This window comes from Elephas maximus, chromosome 4, assembly GCF_024166365.1.
Source record: "Elephas maximus indicus isolate mEleMax1 chromosome 4, mEleMax1 primary haplotype, whole genome shotgun sequence".
NCBI classification, from domain to species: Eukaryota; Metazoa; Chordata; class Mammalia; order Proboscidea; family Elephantidae; genus Elephas; species Elephas maximus.
Window position 1 is genome coordinate 90946211 of NC_064822.1, and position 17266 is coordinate 90963476.

The following is a 17266-nucleotide window of genomic DNA, read 5'->3' on the forward strand; positions in this document are numbered from 1 at the left end:
CCGTTAATCACATTTTAAAAGATTCTGTAGTTTTACATTAGGAAATCCAATGCTTTCACTTCCTTTTTCTTTAAGGTTAGGGATGGATACATTGATGAACATGAGCACTTCTGTGTTCATTTATACCAGTGGCTCTCAGAGGTGGTTGTTATATCCTTAACAGTCAGGAAATGTATTAAAACGCTTCAGTCATATCTATGCCACCAAACTAAACCAGTTACAGATAATCCTTAGAAAAAATTAGGCTTCCATAAGCAAATTAATCATCCTATTGAATTTGAATCCACCATTAAACTGTAAAAAAAAAAAAAAATTTTTTAATGCTGTTGAGTCAATTCTGACTCACAGTGACCCTATAGGACAGAATAGAACTACCCCATAGGGTTTCCAAAGCTATAACCTGCCACATATTTCTCCCCCTTATCTGCCAACTTTTGCTTAGCAGCCAAGCATTTAACCACTGTACCACCTTCAGCAAACTGTGTGTTGTTGTTAGGTGCCGTTGAATCATTTCCAACTCATAGCAACTCCATGTGCAACAGAACAAAATACTGCCTGGTCCTACACCATCCTCACAATCATTACTATGTTTGAGCCCATTGTTGCAGCCAGTGTGTCAATCTATCTCTTTGAGGGCGTTCGTATTTTTCACTGACCCTCTACTTTACCGAGAATTGATGTTCTTCTCCAGGGACTGGTCCCTCCTGATAACATGTCCAAAGTACGTGAGACAAAGTCTTGCCATCCTCACTTTCAAGGAGCACTCTGGCTGTACTTCTTCCAAGACACTTGTTAGTTATTCTGGCAGTCCATGATATTTCAATATTCTTTGCCAATACCATAATTCAAAGGCATCAGTTCTTCTTCAGCAGACTGTAGAATCCTCTAAAGCCTTGGTCCATGGACCAGCAATATCAGCATCAATCACCCAGGAGCTTGTTAGAAATGCAGAATCTGAGGCCCCACCCCACACCTACTGAATCAGAATCTGCATTTTACCCAGATGCCCAGGTGATTTGTTATACACATTAAGTTAGAAAACTGATCTAAAGGAATCTTAACAGCTGATGCATAGACTTATAGGGGTGAGCTTGCATGCAAAACCTGAAAAGCAGGACTGCAGGAGAAAAGTTCGTTTGTCATTTCCTTAACCCATTTCATTTTTCTTTTTTGCATATTGTTTTTGAAAAGCCGAAGCTGTCTTGGCATGCTTTAGATTTAAATCATTTTCTGTGCAAAATTCCTGTTGATTTTTTTTTTTTTTAACTTATCTGAAAATACTTCATCTAATCCTTATAACTCTGCCTGGCCCTTGTCCATGTGTTTCTTACTGACTCACTTGTTTCTCCTTTGCAGTCCTGACATAGCTCTTCCTGATGAGCAGCCACATTCCAGCTCCCAGTGTGCACCTCTCCACTGTCTCTCCAAGCCTCCCTACCCCTAGTCTTCATCTCCCGTGGACAAACGTCTGGGGTGAAAATTGTGTAACCACACACAGGATACTGCCCAAGATCCAGCGGGTGTTTTCTTCTTGGTTATTAAATGTACAATTGGATGAATATCCATTATTGTGGAAGATGAGAGAAAGTTGAGAAGAATAACACAAAGCACAGATTCCCATGTGATAAAAAACATTTTATGGTTTCTCCAAATCATAGATAAACTCCTGCAATCAAATGGCTATGGTTCATTTAAATAAAAGCAAACAACAAACAGGAAACACGTATCTCAGATGGCTGGCATTACCTCGATAGCATAAGAGAGACCTAAGACAATGTAAAATACATGTGTTGTAAAATCACCTCTGTTCACACTCCAGATTCACCTATAGAAGTTGATTCCAATATTTTTTGTCATTGGTATTTATTTTGTACTTTATTTGCTACATGATTTGTGTCTATAAAAATCACTTCTGTGAGAAGTGAATTTAATTCATTTATTTTTCAAATAAGCTTAATTTGCTCAATTAAGTATGAGTTTTAATTTAGTTTAAAATCTGGAATTGGCCAGACTGTGGTCATTTTTCTTGCACAAAGTGATAAATGAGGTGCATTGGAATGTTAACAATAACTGTATTTTGCTGCTACACTGATATTGTTTATGCACTTATTTTCTAATCAATAGCTCATTAACTACTGGATTTTTTTTTAACTAGAGTTCTTCACTGAACATTAAGTAAATCTAAAAAAGAGTCTCAGTTATGATCCATTGACTTATTCGATTTTTGACTGCATCTTTCCTTTTTTTTTTAATTGCAGACAAGTAAATGCACTGGTGCTGCTCCTTTGTGTGTGTATGTGTGTGTGTGAGTGTAAAAAGGCTAAATATTTGAAGGGGAAAACATGGTGTGTGTATTTAATGACCAGAATTTTTTCTTACTTCTCCCAAATTCAGGGTCCTACTATGAGTCTTTCCTGGTAAAAGATATCAAGTACAAACGGGAAAATATATACATAGGTAGACGTAAGGTAGCCTTTAGTTAATTAATTTACCCAGAAAGTGTTCCAAGTTTGTTTAAAATTGTATGTTTTGTTGTTATTGGTTTTTTTTCATAATGAATCCTCCTTGCCAAAAAACAATAGGTAATAAATCTTAGCTCATTGTCTACTTTCAACAAACACTCAGGTGCCTATAATCATTATAATATATTGAGATAATACATGTTCCTAGTTCATTTACAGATCCTGCTGGGTAACTTTTATGACTTGCTTTAAGGCAGTGGATTTTCATAGCAAAATTTATTTTGCACATAATTTGACAAACAAGGAAAACAGCTAATTGAGCTGAAAGGTCTAACACTCTTGGGCTCCTTAACTATCAAGTGCTGCCCACACAATTGCTCCTAGCCCTAATTCCTTGTCTTAGCCAGGTAGCCTTAACTTATTTAAGACCAGAAGCATTTGACCTTGTCATGTAGTGATATCTGTAACTTCTCTTCAAAATAAAAATGATCCTCCCTGTTAACACAAAGATTGTTAGCAGAGTAGGGCGCTGATGATGGAGATCTAGTGAGAGCCACATGGCCAAGTGGAAGTGTGTGAAACATTAACTGAAATGGTCCATCAAAGATGGTGGCCAGCAGGTAAGTCATAAAGCTCATTGAGGGAGCTTTCATTAGTCATATGCCTGTTAAGTAGTGGTCACTATTACCAAAGCAACCAAGGAGTTTTGAGTTCCTTACTGTGAGTGCTATTTTCAGCAGTGTCATTTATATTGCAACTTGGAGTAAATAGTTGAAAATCTTCACCAAAATTGGGATTCAGGATGAAGTACAGAAAAAGAAACAAATCTTCATAAAGCCCTGATCATAGCAACCCAACCTGCTGCCCTTTTCTGCCTGCATTGTCTTGCTGTTCCTAAACATTTCCTTCATTTTATTGGTGTTCAGTCTGCCTGGTACCAGCATTACTGACGTGTAGATTTTTTCGGAATTCAATTAAAGGAAGCTCCCCCCGCCACCCCCCACCCATTTCCCTTTTTTCTTTCAAGCATCACATGTTTGAACTGAGAAGTGGTGCAGCTGCTAGGTTGACTTTTAATAAAAGCTGTTGTGCCTGAGGGAAAACATGCCTTTTTAAAAAAGTACCTCAGAACATTATCCTATATTGCCTCATTAATTCCCTTGATGGACCTGGGAATTCAGCAGTAAATATTGTCTGTGTGTAGAGGGCAGTACTGCCTACTGACGATGCTGTATTGCATTCTTGTTCACTTATTCTGTATGTATGATCCAGTGAAAAACTGGCTCATAAATACAACAGTTATTTCTTCCAATTCAGACAAAATTGTAATTCTTTTATTTCAGTTCCTTGTTTTAATAGAATGAGAAATGGTTGTTTTGAAATAGTAATTCTATAAAAATATTGATTTTAGCAAAACTTTGCCAGAAGACATAAAGACTTGAGGGAAATAATTCTAATTTTCAGCACAAAATTAGGTGATAGTTCCTAAGTAGTAAAAGAGAGTACCATGTTTTTACACTGTGGCATCATTTAATACAGTTTAAACTGAGCCATATCTATCTTTATTTAAAGGCATTTAATGAATAAATATGTGTAGGGTTGATACATACCAGTAAAGATAACACCAGAATTCAAAGGAAATTAAAAACTGGAAGTACTAGTAAAAATAAAAAAAGAATGGACCTTGGTAACACTAATTGAAGACAGGCTTGGGGAAGAAAAATGAACTGCAGAAATAAAATAAAAATTCTGGTTAATTGTAAACACACTAGACAATGATTAAAGCTAACTAGCAAGAGCGGTTAGCAATGTTAACTAGGCCATTTTTAATAAGTAAGCACAATTAGAATACTGGAAAAAATAGCAAGAATGCAGAAATGCTTTTTGACTGAGGATTTTCTTAATTAAAAAAATCATAAAATGAAGCAATATATTGCCTTTGGCCTAAGTACCTGGGCATATATAGGACCCCCAGATTAATCTTTAAAAATCAACTAATGGTTTATGAGATCTCTTTCATGTATCTAATTCTGGTTCAAATAAGAGGAGTTTGGAGAACTTTGAGAAAACAAAGTTATTAAGTGATTTTTAAAAGACCCAGTTAGAAAGATTATACTTTATTTAGCCTAAGAAAGAAAAGGTATAATAGTGATCTTCAAGAAAAGAGAATTTAACAAACGGTAGTTACCAGCTATAGATACCATTGCAAAGACTAGAATAAGAAGTCTTCAGTGTGAAGGACTGATATTAACATGTTTTTAACAGTGAGAAATTAATCATTGAAATTGATAACCATAAGAAAGATCTGTTAAAAATATTATTGGTGGTCTAGTAAGGGTTAAGTGGCAAGATATCATATGATAATGTTTTATAATTCTGGGAATCCAATAATCCTATGATTCTTTTATTTAAAATCTTAAAATATTTTAATGTCATGCTATTTTGTCATAAAATATTTTACCCCTTGAAAGTAGGATAGCAATCAATTTTTCCAAGATATTTGGTTTAAAAAAACCAAACAAGATTATTATTTTTCCTTCCAGATATATTTCATAGCATCTTTAAAGTTGTTCAGAATGTAGTAATTTTACTGTAAAAAGCTCATAATTGTCAGAATCTAAAATACAAACATCCTCAGGAATACTTAAGAAATAGAAGGTACACAATCCCTTGGAGGGGGGACAAATGCCTCTCGAATTTTATCTTTTCTTAAAAGGAGCTTCAATCTACAATGTTTGCTTTTTCCATGCTTTGGAAAATATTCTTGTACAGATAAGTCCTTCTGTTTCAAACAAGGATAACTTTGGTCAAATAAACACCACTATCAAAAAAAAAAAAAAAATTTTTTTTTTTTTTTTTACCCATGTGAAAATTTCCTGATACACTGTATTAAATAAAGCCCCCTACAGTTCTCAAGTGGAAATTACAAAATAGGAAAAAATCAAACAAAACCAAACCCAGTGCCGTCGAGTCGATTCCAACTCATAGCGACCCCAAAGGACAGAGTAGAACTGCCCCATAGAGTTTCCAAGGAGCCCCTGGCGGATTCCAACTGCCGACCCTTTGGCTAGCAGCCTTAGCACTTAACCCCTACGCCACCAGGGTTTCTAAAATAGGAAAAGGAAGAAATATATTTTCTACTGGGATAAGAACGTCAAGTTTAATGTATGATTATCACAGTCAGCCAAAAGACATAGTCTATTTCTCAGAAAGACACATTAGGGGAAACTGCTGGATTTCCAGTAGGTAGAACTGTGCTGGTTCAACCCAGGTATGCCACAAATGTCCACTCACATTTGTGCTGATATTGTAGATACAAAGTAGAACTAGAATTGAAAGAAACTCTATGGATAAAATTCACAATTTTAAAACAAAATTTGCCCTCCAGGTTTCTTGTTTGCTTATAAATTAGAGATTTAAAATAATCCATATATTTAAGATTGCAAAAAATTGACAAGAATAGGTTTTCAAATAAAGAGAATTAATTCTTAAAAAAAAAAAAAGTTGAACTGGAGCTATGATAGCATGATTCATGCTGATATTGGCAAGCAATTTTATGCTTTAAAATGAATTCCTATGGACATACAAGAAATATTTAACTCCCGGGTGACCTTCTTCATTGTCTGTAATAATCTCCGCAGACGAGTTGTGTCTATATTGTATTCATCTTTATTTAAATGCCACGTTAACTACCCTAGTCCCTGATGTATTGCATTTGTAGCCTGATCCTATTATGTTACTACCTGAAAGGTTTCATCTCGGCGTCTCCTTTCTTCTTTTTACATCAAGTAAAACTGAGAGAGATATTTAAACTTAAGATATGTTCCTAATGGAAGATTTTCCAGAAATAATATTCTATTTATGAAGAAGAAGCAATCAGCTTTAGTGCAAGGGTGTGAGGGCATAAAAGTATGCAGTGTAAAATGTTTGCATGAGATATTTCACTTCATGTAAGCTTTCCCATACTTATGATAGGAACACTATAGAAGTCTTATTTCTCTTGTGATCTTCTCTCCACTAGAAATGTAAGGAGATTGTTGCCTGTATCTGGTCTCTGTTCCATATTGAAATGCATGGCTCTAATCCTCAGTGTATTTTTATCTCTTTCTTCTGGAGTTATTTAAAATTTGCCCTATTTCAAACTAAAGCCTGGATAAACTGCTGAGCCAGGTTGTTCCTGTGATTGGCGTTGAATTGCTTGTAGAACACTGGTTGAAAACACCTTCCCTCCTCCCCCCGAATTATTCTCTAATCATTATGGTTTTCTAAGGAAAACACTCAGAAGTAAATATGATCCTTTTCAGTGTGAATTTTTCTTTTAAAAATATTTTAAAACAAAGACCAGAAAAGTATAAAGTAAAGGGCAATGTCATAATTTAGTTGACAAATCATTATTCAGTGGTGATCATGGAGATACAGGATGAATCATTTTGTTCTTTGGGTTCATAGATACAACTGTGCACCAAATCTCAGAAAAAAGTAAATCATTTTAAAATTATTGCCACAAAATTTTTAAGCTCAATGGTTTGACTGTTAAAGTCAATTAAATAATTCTTTGAAAATCTTTTATGACACTTTTGTAACCTACTCAGTGTTTTTATTTGCATGCTTGTGCCTATGTGATGAATCATACATGATTCTGATGTATTTCTTTCCAGCATTAACATTTGTGTAACGTGTGGCCAACCCTGATTTGTACACCGTATGGTTATTGTTGTAATGATTCAGCTATTCCTGCATTTAATTGCCATTTTGTTATTACGCCTTTTGGGGTTAAATGGTGTGAAGTGTTGCCACCTAATGATGATACTATATGAAAACATGACTAAAAGATTGATCTAAGGAACTCTTCTGTTGCTAATTATTTTTTTTTAATTTCAAATTTCAAGGAAAATTCTTCTCAAAGACACATGAATTTATTTTAAATTCAAAAAATTCTTATGAATTTATTATTGCTTGTCCTTTAAAATTTTTTTTTTTTAATTGTAGACAATCCTAAGTCACTGTCTCATGGGAGAATCCATATGATATGTGCTTGTGTTCGTGTGGTCTGATCATGCACTCAATGGTTGGAAAAGGCACTCCAGTGCTAAGAAAATAACCAGAAGCCAATATATCAATTCTTATGTTCTTATGTTACCAACTGAATATGGTATAATGCATAATTCTTTCCAGTAAATAAACTGGTTATGTTTTGTTCATTTCACCTATGCTACCTTTTTATTAGTTTAAGCAATTTTTTTTGTATGTCATTTTCATTTATACTTACAAAAAAGAAAAGTATATGAATTTCTATATGATTGTATATTCATTTAAAGGGAGCACTTATTTGAACTGAAAACTATATGCTTTGCTTTGACAACATTTCTACACATTTCTGTTAAGAAATATGTATTAACTGAGCCCTGGGGGCAAATGATTAAGAGCTGGTTAAGAGCAACGGCTGCGGTTCGAATCCACCAGCCACTCCTTGGAAACTCTATGGGGCAGCTCTGCTCTATCCTATAGGGTCACTACAAGTTGGAATCAACTCGATGGCAGCGGGTTGCCCATTTCCTTCATTTATCATATCTCCTCTTTGTGATCTTTTCTAAAAAGATATTTTGGCAGGAGAATACACTTGAGCTGAATTAGATTAGAAATGGGCCAACATCAAGAAAATGCCTGTTCTAAAAAAGGAAACAGTAATGAAAGAATGAAGCTTGCATGTTTTATTTTGGGAGACAATTTTTCTTTATTCTCTTTTCTACGAAGTTACAGCAGAGTCCCAAAACTTTGAGGGAGGTTAATTTACTAGCTCCTTCCACAAATATCTGGAGCCTTGGTGGCATGGTGGTTAAGAGCTTGACTGCTAACCAAAAGGTCAGCAGTTTGAATCCTCCAGACTCTCCTTGGAAACCCTGTGGGGCAGTTCTACACTGTCCTATGGGGCTGCTATGAGTCAAAACCAACTGGATGGCAACGGGTTTGGTTTTTGGTTTGGGTTTTCCACATATATGTGTAGTAGTAAATCAACTGCTTTGGAAGTGATCTGCTTTGACTCAGTTTTGTTTCAGAAGGCAAGGGGAGAGACCCGGACAGAATCGCATTTGTGTGAGGTCCCCATAAGTTGAAACCTCTTATGCAATCCTCTTTATAACTGGTCAGATTACCCATCATGGGCACTGTGGCAGTGCTGGCTAAAGTTGCCTGCTTACCCTTTGAACAAATATAACACCAGAAATAATGGTGTAAACTTCCCTAAAAATCTCTCCTTTTCCTCTTCCAAAAGCTATTGCTGTTCTTTGAAGTTGAATCTATAGATTCCTTTGATCCTTGACCTTCTCCTACTCAATAAATCTGATATATTGTCACATTTGAAAGCTAAGACATCTGGATGGGACTCCAGAAGTATCAAGAAAGTCTCTTTTTGTCACTACATTTTGCCGGCAACTTGGATAGCATAGTGTTGTGAGGGCAATATGGATGGTTTCTGCAAGCCACTAGGGGTAAGAAAGAGGCCAGAATTGATGGAAACTTGTTTTTTGTCAGAAGGGATTTCCCTAGCTTTTGCCTGTGCATTCACTGGCTGGTACATTGTAGAACTCAATAAATGTTGAATGAGAGTAGTAAGTTCCTGAGGAGTAGGTTCCTTGGCTGTTTGCCATCTGCCATTTCTTAGAATGCATCTGGAAAAAGCTAACAATTGAGTTCGTAGAACCTGATGTCATCTACCATATTTTCAGCAGGCACTAAATACTAATTGGGGAAACAGCCTTTAAATTAAGTGAAGTGTGATTCCTATCATTCTCTTGGTGAATCTAAGAAGTAGATCTACAACAACATTGTACTAGAAGGAAACTTAATGTGTACAATGAAATAATTTGACACTGCTTAGTCAAATCAAAATAAATCATTTTATGAATCAACTACCACTTAAATGCTTTAAGAAGAACCTCAGGATAATTGATCCATGACATAACTGTCAAGGAAGATAAATCTCACTGGAAAAAGTACTGCCAGTGTCAAAAGTAAATATAATTTCTAATGTAATTTAAACAGAGAAAGCAATATAAATACATCATAACTATAGTGGCATCCAGTTAAACAGTAAAGAAATGTTACTGTAAAAATGCCTCGTATTCTTACAGTAACAGATAAATTGGATAAGTTAACTTCCGTTACCACTAAAATCAAGTGAAAGCAAATGCAAATATTAGTGCAGATGTTTGTTTCACATTGCAGAACAAGATTGGCTAACAGCTGATGCACTTGGCTGCTAACCAAAAGGTTGGTGGTTCAAATCCATCCAGAGTCTCCTCAGAAGAAAAATCAGCCATCGAAAACCCTATGGAGCATATAGCTCTACTCTGATATATTTAGGGTCTCCATAGGTCAGAAATGACTCCACTGCAACTGGTTTGTTTTGGTTAATGTAAAATGAAAATGTGGGGCCCCAGGTCCAAAAAGTAAAGAATTTCAAGACAGTGACAGCAGAGCATTAAACCAAGTAGAGGCCCTTCTAAGCACAGGACCATACATGACTGCAGGACTTGCCCACCCATGAAGCCAGACCTGCCCCACAGCAGGCTGAAATCGTGACTCAGGGCCTCCACACTGAATGTAGCTCTCCAGAAGCTGTGCTTAATTTTTAGCGGAATGGGTTTCCCCATTTGCTTATTTGGAAGAAAAAAATAATGGGTTTATGTTCTTGGGCAGAGGGGAGGTAAGATAAATGGTAATACTTGGAAGTTATAAAGTTAAATCTTGAGAATGTTATCCCAATGCAGCTATCACATTCAACTCAAAAGTTCTGAACCCTTACACTCATACCAAGCTGAGATGATCAAAATCTTTAAATTTTCAAATACCAACAGTAGACATCTTAATTAGTGCATATTAAAGTAAAACTAATTTAAGAACCCTATTGATACCTTCATAATTTGACTTCCTTTGAAGCCATAAATCATTAATAATGTGTCAAATGCCACAGGAAGATTTCCCTCACTTAAAAGAGCTATTCATCTGAGATTAATAAGTGATTCATATCAACTTTTCTTCAAAATAAATCAAAGGGGAAAGAAACTATGTATCTCACTGAAATCCTTTCACTTTGAAAATGTGGGTTTTTATGTGTATAGTAAGCTACCCTATATTAAAAAAGGGATAAAATAACAGTATATCTTAGTTATCTAGTGCTGCTATAACACATACACCACTATTGGGTGGTTTTAACAAACAGAAATTAATTTTCTTACAGTTTAGGAGGCTAGAAGTCGAAATTCAGGTCACAGGCTCTGTAGGGAAAGGCGTTCCCTCTCTGTTGGCTCTGGAGGAAGGTCTTTGTCTCTTTTCAGCTTCTTTCATTGGCTCCTTGATAATCTTCATGTGGCATGGCATCTATCTTCCCATATGCTTAATGTGCTTATTTATGTCTCAAAAGAGATTGATTTAAGATACACCCTACACTAATACTGCCTCATTAACATAACAAAACCCTATTACCAAATGAGATTATAACCACAGGTATAGTAGGATTTACAAAACATATTTTGGGGGACACAATTCCATCCATAACATGGTGGAAACCTGTAGAAATGGTTATCTGTAAAACAGGAAAGGACATGGATGGAAGGGTACTGGGTGGGAACAAGACTCGGCAGGTAAATGGCTTTTTATATTGTTTCGATGCTTGAGCTATGGAAATACCTATTCAAAAATGAAAAAGAAAATTCAAACTCTCAAAAATTCCACTGTGAGCCAGAAATAAAAAGTAGCACAAATTCTAGAGAAATGTTTTGTCTCCCCCGCCCCCCCCCCACCCAAAGCATCTCTGTGACCTTGGGAATTTACTAAAACTCTAGATGCTTCAATTGTCTCATTTTAAAAACAAAAATAAAAATGCCTACCTGGCAAAATTTTTGTGAAGATTAAGTAAAATAACCATATAACATCTTTCAAGTGGTGTTTAGCATGTGGTAACATTATGTTATATAACACAGTGCCTGGGCTATTGTCCTATACACTGATGTGGATCAGCTTCATTCATTTACTCATAAAACCCATTGCCCTTGAGTCAATTCTGACTCACAGCAACCCTCTAGGACAGAGTAGAATTGCCCCATAGGGTTTCCAAGGCTGTGAATCTTTACAGAAGTAGACTGCCACATCTTTCTCCCATGGAACAGCTGGTGGGTTTGGATCGCTGAACTTTCAGCTTAACAACGGAGCCACCAAGGCACCTCTTTACTCATACCCGTGTTCATTCAGCAAATATTTATTGTGATTTAGTGTGTATTCGCAGGCATTGCTGTAGGGGCTTAGGATACATCAGAGAATAAAACAAAGAAGAGTCGTGCCTTTTGAAGTTTGAATCTATTAGAATAGATGTTGGAGACAAAAATCAGTAAACATAAAAAAATATCAAAGTATGTTAGAAACTAAAAATGTTACGGAAAAAAAAAAAGCAGAACAAGGAAAAGAGATCATGCCAGAGTTGGGGTAGGGCGGGAGTGGAACAGGTCACGATATTAAATGAGGTGATCCTGTTGAACTCATTATACACACACACACCCAGTGCCGTCGAGTCAGTTCCGACTCATAGCAACCCCATAGGACAGAGCAGAACTGCCCCATAGAGTTTCCAAGGAGCGCCTGGAGGATTCGAACTGCCAACCCTTTGGTTAGCAGTAGTAGCACTTAACCACCAGGGTTTCCGAACTCATTATAAAGAAGATAAAATATGATAAAAATCCTTTTCACATGGTTGCCTCCATTTTTAAAAAATGCTAAATTATGCATGTTTAATTTTTTTCAAAGTTTTTAAGAAGTTACTGTCTACCTAACAATAGCATCAAACATCAATGAACATTAAGCAATAGTTCTCAAAAACGGGTCTTTTTTAAAGTTGTCTAATAATGTTTTTTGTTGTTTTTTTTTTAATAATGTTGGTTAACCATTACAAAACATGCATATCTTATTTAATAATGTTGGTTAACCATTACAAAACATGCATATCTTATTTCACTGAAATGTTGCTTTAGAAATCTCAGAGCAGTCACATTATTTAGGACCTAAGAATACAATATAATACAGTTAAAATATGTACCAGTATACATTTGATAAAGTTTGAAAGCAAGCCCAGAAAACCTATGTGTATTTTCAGGTGCTAAAACTGTGCCTAAGGCACTGAACAAATTATTCAAGAACTGATTGTGTTCTTAAGTATTGTTTCGATAAGCAAAGACATGCAGTGGTAAGCGACTGGGTAATTGAAGATCACACCGTGAGGCTGTGGGGCAGTGTCAGCTTTTTAAGTTCAGGATCCTATTAACAGCAGAGCCTTTCTCATTACTCTTGTTCCTGGCGAATGAGTTACATCCCTGGATAGCAGTTACAGCTCTGCCTCACAGCCTGGAACTTTAGGGGACATCTAGTCAGCTCAGGAGAAAAACACTAATTTCATCTGGAATAAATCAGATTATTTTCCTTGAAATTAGCTATGGAGGAGGCTCTGCCAACCTCATTCATTCATTTATTCCCCCATATGTTCGTTTCTCTTTTCCTGGAAAAAAAAAAAAAGCAATATATGTTTACTGTAGCAAGTTTGGAAAATGTGGAAAAGTAGGAAAAAATAAAATCACCATAATCTCATCTCTCAATGAAAACCATCGTTAACATTTTGGTGCTTTTCCTGGAATCATACTGAATATACAATTTTGAATCCTGCTTTTTTTTTTTTTTCTCTTCACATTCTATGATGAGTATTTTTTCTGTTATTAAATTTTTTCAACTACATTGTTTTTAAGGCTGGCATAATATTTTGCAGAATGGATAACCTATACTTTAAAAATTACTCACCTATTATTGGATTTTTAAATTTCAGATTTTTATTGTAAGTAATGACACCATTAATACCGAAGTAATAACACCACTGTGTACAGAAATTATCTACATTTCTGACTATTTACTTAGGATCTATTTTTCAAAGAGGAATTAATGTTAATGTGCATTAATTTTTTTCTTTTCAGTCATTTTTTTTCAATAAATTTCACTGAGTATTATATGCAAGCCACTGCAGAGGATAGAAATACGAGCTAGACAGACTTTGCCATCAAGGAATCTAAAAACCAAGGAATCTAAAAAGAATCTAAAAACCAGATCAATGTATACACAGCTATAATATATGGTGGAAAGTGATATACCTCATGAACCAAAGTTTTTTTCGGCTTTGGAGACTCAAAAATTAGGACAATGTTTTCTCATAATGACAAATTCAAAAGTATAGACATGAAAATATTTATAACCTGCTTTTAAAATATTTCTGATTGCCAATATCATGCAAGAATAGTTATCAGATACCTATGTGTGCCTACTTAAAAAAAAAAAAAAAAAACTCCTCTACTGAAGATATTGCATAAATAATATCCCTGATTTCAGTTTATAGTTTGTCTCTTTTTCATGAAAAATTTCAGGGTATTTGGAATATGATTATTTTATATTGTAGTCATGCAGATCTTTACGGACTACCGCAAATGCCTTTTAAATGTATGAGTCTGGTAATATAGCAATGATGTCACTGGAGAAAGATGGAAATTTTCAGTGACAGATGGACACTATGGTCTTATAGTCACAATGGCCACCTTCTGTTGACTTTGTTATATACAAAAGCATAAAAAGCAGAGCTTAAATTATGGTTTTAAATGATAGTTTAATCACTTTTCAAAATCAAATGAACCTTTTATGTAAGTATTTTGTTTTCATCTAGATCAGGAGTCAGCAAACTTATTCTGGAAAGGGCCAAATAGTAAATCTTTTCAGATTTACTATGGCTATACAGTCTCTATCTCAACCGCTCAGTTCTGCTGTTGTCCCACTAAAGCATCCAGACTCTGCTGGCTGTTTATGCGTAAGCTTGGTGATTGAGATATGTGCATAGTATATCTGCATGCCTTTAAGGAGATTTCACTCTAAACTGGGATTAAAGCAAAAATCTTAGCGCATATGCAGAAAGGCACAGAAACGGAACAGTGGGTGAAAATGTGATATTGCCAAAACATTTGTCATTGGAGGAATGAACACATTTCTATATTTCCTTGGAAAAAAACAAGTATCTCATCGGACCTAAGAAAAGAAGATACCTATAAAGACAACACTGTGTTACTTCTACAGATAAGTGGTAACCAAATTTCTATCACATACCAAGCAGTACCATCGGAGGCAGGAGAAATTGCCACATGTCTCAAATAGATAAAAGAAATTTCATAGTAATAAGACTCACTGAAACATTTTGTCATTGTTTAATTGGCAGAGTTTCTTAGTGTTTCTGCAGTTGAAGCCATCTTAGAGCTGATGAAATAGAGTATATGCCTCAGAATTCAGATAATCCATAAATGCAGCCCCTGGAACTAATGAACTTATCTTTACGCTCTGGACCTGGCTGTTTCACATGTTACTATCCTATAGCCTTAAAATCTATGTAAGGTGTGAGTTGGTTTTAGTACGTCAATACCTACTGCTAAGTACCTAACCAAAATACTCAATAACAAATGGAAAGCTTGAATATTCAGTCTTATCTTTGTGTTTCCTGGGCAGGAAAAAGGCAAGCAGGAGTACAGAATTGCATTCCATCATTCTATGCTATGATTACCCTAGCTCCAGTGTGATAGTTCAGCAGCATTTACATACATGACATTTAACAAAACAAATCATAGCAAAACAATCACAATAAAAACTAAACTAAAAGAAAAAAAATTGTAGATAGCAGAAAGATGTGGAAGACCTATTCTACAGGGGTAGAGAAAGTTTTCTAAAACTTTCATTATGTGCCAAAGTAAAATTTCCATATATTTCATTCATTCATTCATTTATGCAGGTGCCATAGTCTTTGAACTGACTGACATTCCAGGATTCATCAATATTTTTGGAAGCTATGGCCTAAACATACGGGCTGTGGACAGCTACTATGATTGCTAAAATGCAAACCCAGCAACATCACCCCTTGCTTAAAATCCTTAAAAAAAAAAAAAAAAATCATTCCCTTATCGTTGGGGTAAAGTCTTAACACTTTTCTAACACCACCAAAACCCACTGCTGTCGAGTTGGTTCCAACTCATAGCAACCCTACAGGACACAGTAGAACTGCCCCATAGAGTTTCCAAGGAGCACCTGATGGATTCGAACAACCAACCTCTTGACTAGCAGCTGTACATTGTACTGAAGCAGTACGCCACCAGGGTTTCCTTCCAAGACTTACAAGAGCCTTAATGGTCTGGCCCTGTTTCCTCTTCAGCTTCATTTCTTCCTTCCCATGCCCTGCTAAGTGCAAGACTCTCTCTTTTTTGCCCTTGTAAGCTCAGTTTCTTCCACTGGGGTAACTCTTCATCCCTTCCACCAGGCCAACCCCTTATCCCTCAGGTCTCCCCTTAGATCAGGCTTCCTCTGGGAAACTTCTGCTAGGCCAGGTTCAGGATACCAGGGACTTTGTGCTTTAGAAAGTAACTGCGTTCTTTCTAGTTTCCAAGTGATCTAAAAAAAGATATTGAATGACCACTTCGTTTTTAAGAGCAATAATGGTCAATTTTAGTACACGGCCAAGCTCTTGTACTGGGACACTTCAGTTGGCACCTCAATTTTGGACAAATCTTCTAAGAGGTATAAAGTCTGGCCTAACAGATTAGGACAAAAGATTTAGGGGAAAAAAAATACATATTTTATTTTCCTTACAAAGACTATTAGTATGTGCAATTGGTGGTCACATATAGAAATTAAATTAACATCTTATAAATTATATATATATAGCAAATTATATATATATAATTTGCTAAATTCCTGTTAAATAGATGTATCATCTTCAATTAGATCTTCATAAATAATGCTGCTACATAAAATCAGCATGATTCATTATTTTAATGACATTTATATAAATTTCTACCCAGAGACAGCATCAAAGTGAATAACTAATTTATAATTCATTTTACTGTGGAAATAACACAATTCATCATTAAAGTGAGAGAAGTTTCATCTTTCTCTAGGAAGATTAAAATAAAAGTGAATCTTTAGTAACATTTTTATTTCTCTTAATCTCAAGTTTTGAAAATGAAGTTCTATCAGTAGTTGAGTAGAACTTTTCTCCCAAGTATACTTTTTGGTTTTATCTTGCTTACTAAGGTGTGGGTTAATCTCAGAGACTGGTTATGTTGTTAATATTAAATTAGGTGTTTGCTTAAAATATTTTAATTAGAATGAAAAGATATATATCAATATAGACATAATTTTGTTACATTGGAAAATATAAAGATTAAAACTTAAAGAACATGAACCAGTCTATAGTCTTCCTATGCAGCCTTCTAGTCTAAATAAATATGTTAATTCCTGGGGACAGGAGTAATTCTGGGCCCCCAGCTCTTTTCCATTTAGTAACTCCATGGGTCTAGGGCTCCAGGGTCTTCCAAGGGCTCTGTCTTAGTTATCTAGTGCTGCTATAACAGAAATACCACAAGTGAATGGCTTTAACAAAGAGAAAATTTATTTTCTCACAGTTTAGGAGGCTACAAGTTCAAATTCAGGGCATCAACTCTAGGGGAAGGCTTTCTGTCTCTGTCAGCTCTGGAGGAAAGTCCTTGTCATCGATCTACCCTGGTAAAGGAAATTCTCAGTGCAGGGACTCCAGGCCCAAAGGACACACTATTCTCCTGGCTCTTGTTTTTTGGTGGCATGAAGTCCCCTGTCTCTCTGCTCACTTCTCTGTTTTATATCTCAAAAGAGAATTGGGCTAAAGACACATCCTAATCTTGTAGATTGAGTCCTACCTCACTAACTGCCTC

At 35.6% G+C, this 17266-nt stretch overlaps 1 protein-coding gene across 8 annotated transcripts in view; it reads left to right on the forward strand.

Annotated features, from left to right (window-relative positions):
- BICD1 (BICD cargo adaptor 1) overlaps nt 1-7631 on the forward strand; it is a 278038-nt gene extending 270407 nt beyond the window's left edge. For 3 of the 8 annotated variants that reach the window (XM_049882778.1, XM_049882782.1, XM_049882785.1), the window contains one exon: nt 1357-1445. In XM_049882778.1, coding sequence (XP_049738735.1) covers nt 1357-1362 — 6 coding nt within the window. In that variant the 3' untranslated portion in view covers nt 1363-1445. Of the gene's footprint in view, nt 1-1356 lie in introns of all 8 variants that reach the window. The other 5 variants (XM_049882774.1, XM_049882780.1, XM_049882777.1 and 2 more) reach the window with 3 other exon arrangements.
- Nucleotides 7632-17266: the final 9635 nt, after the last annotated feature.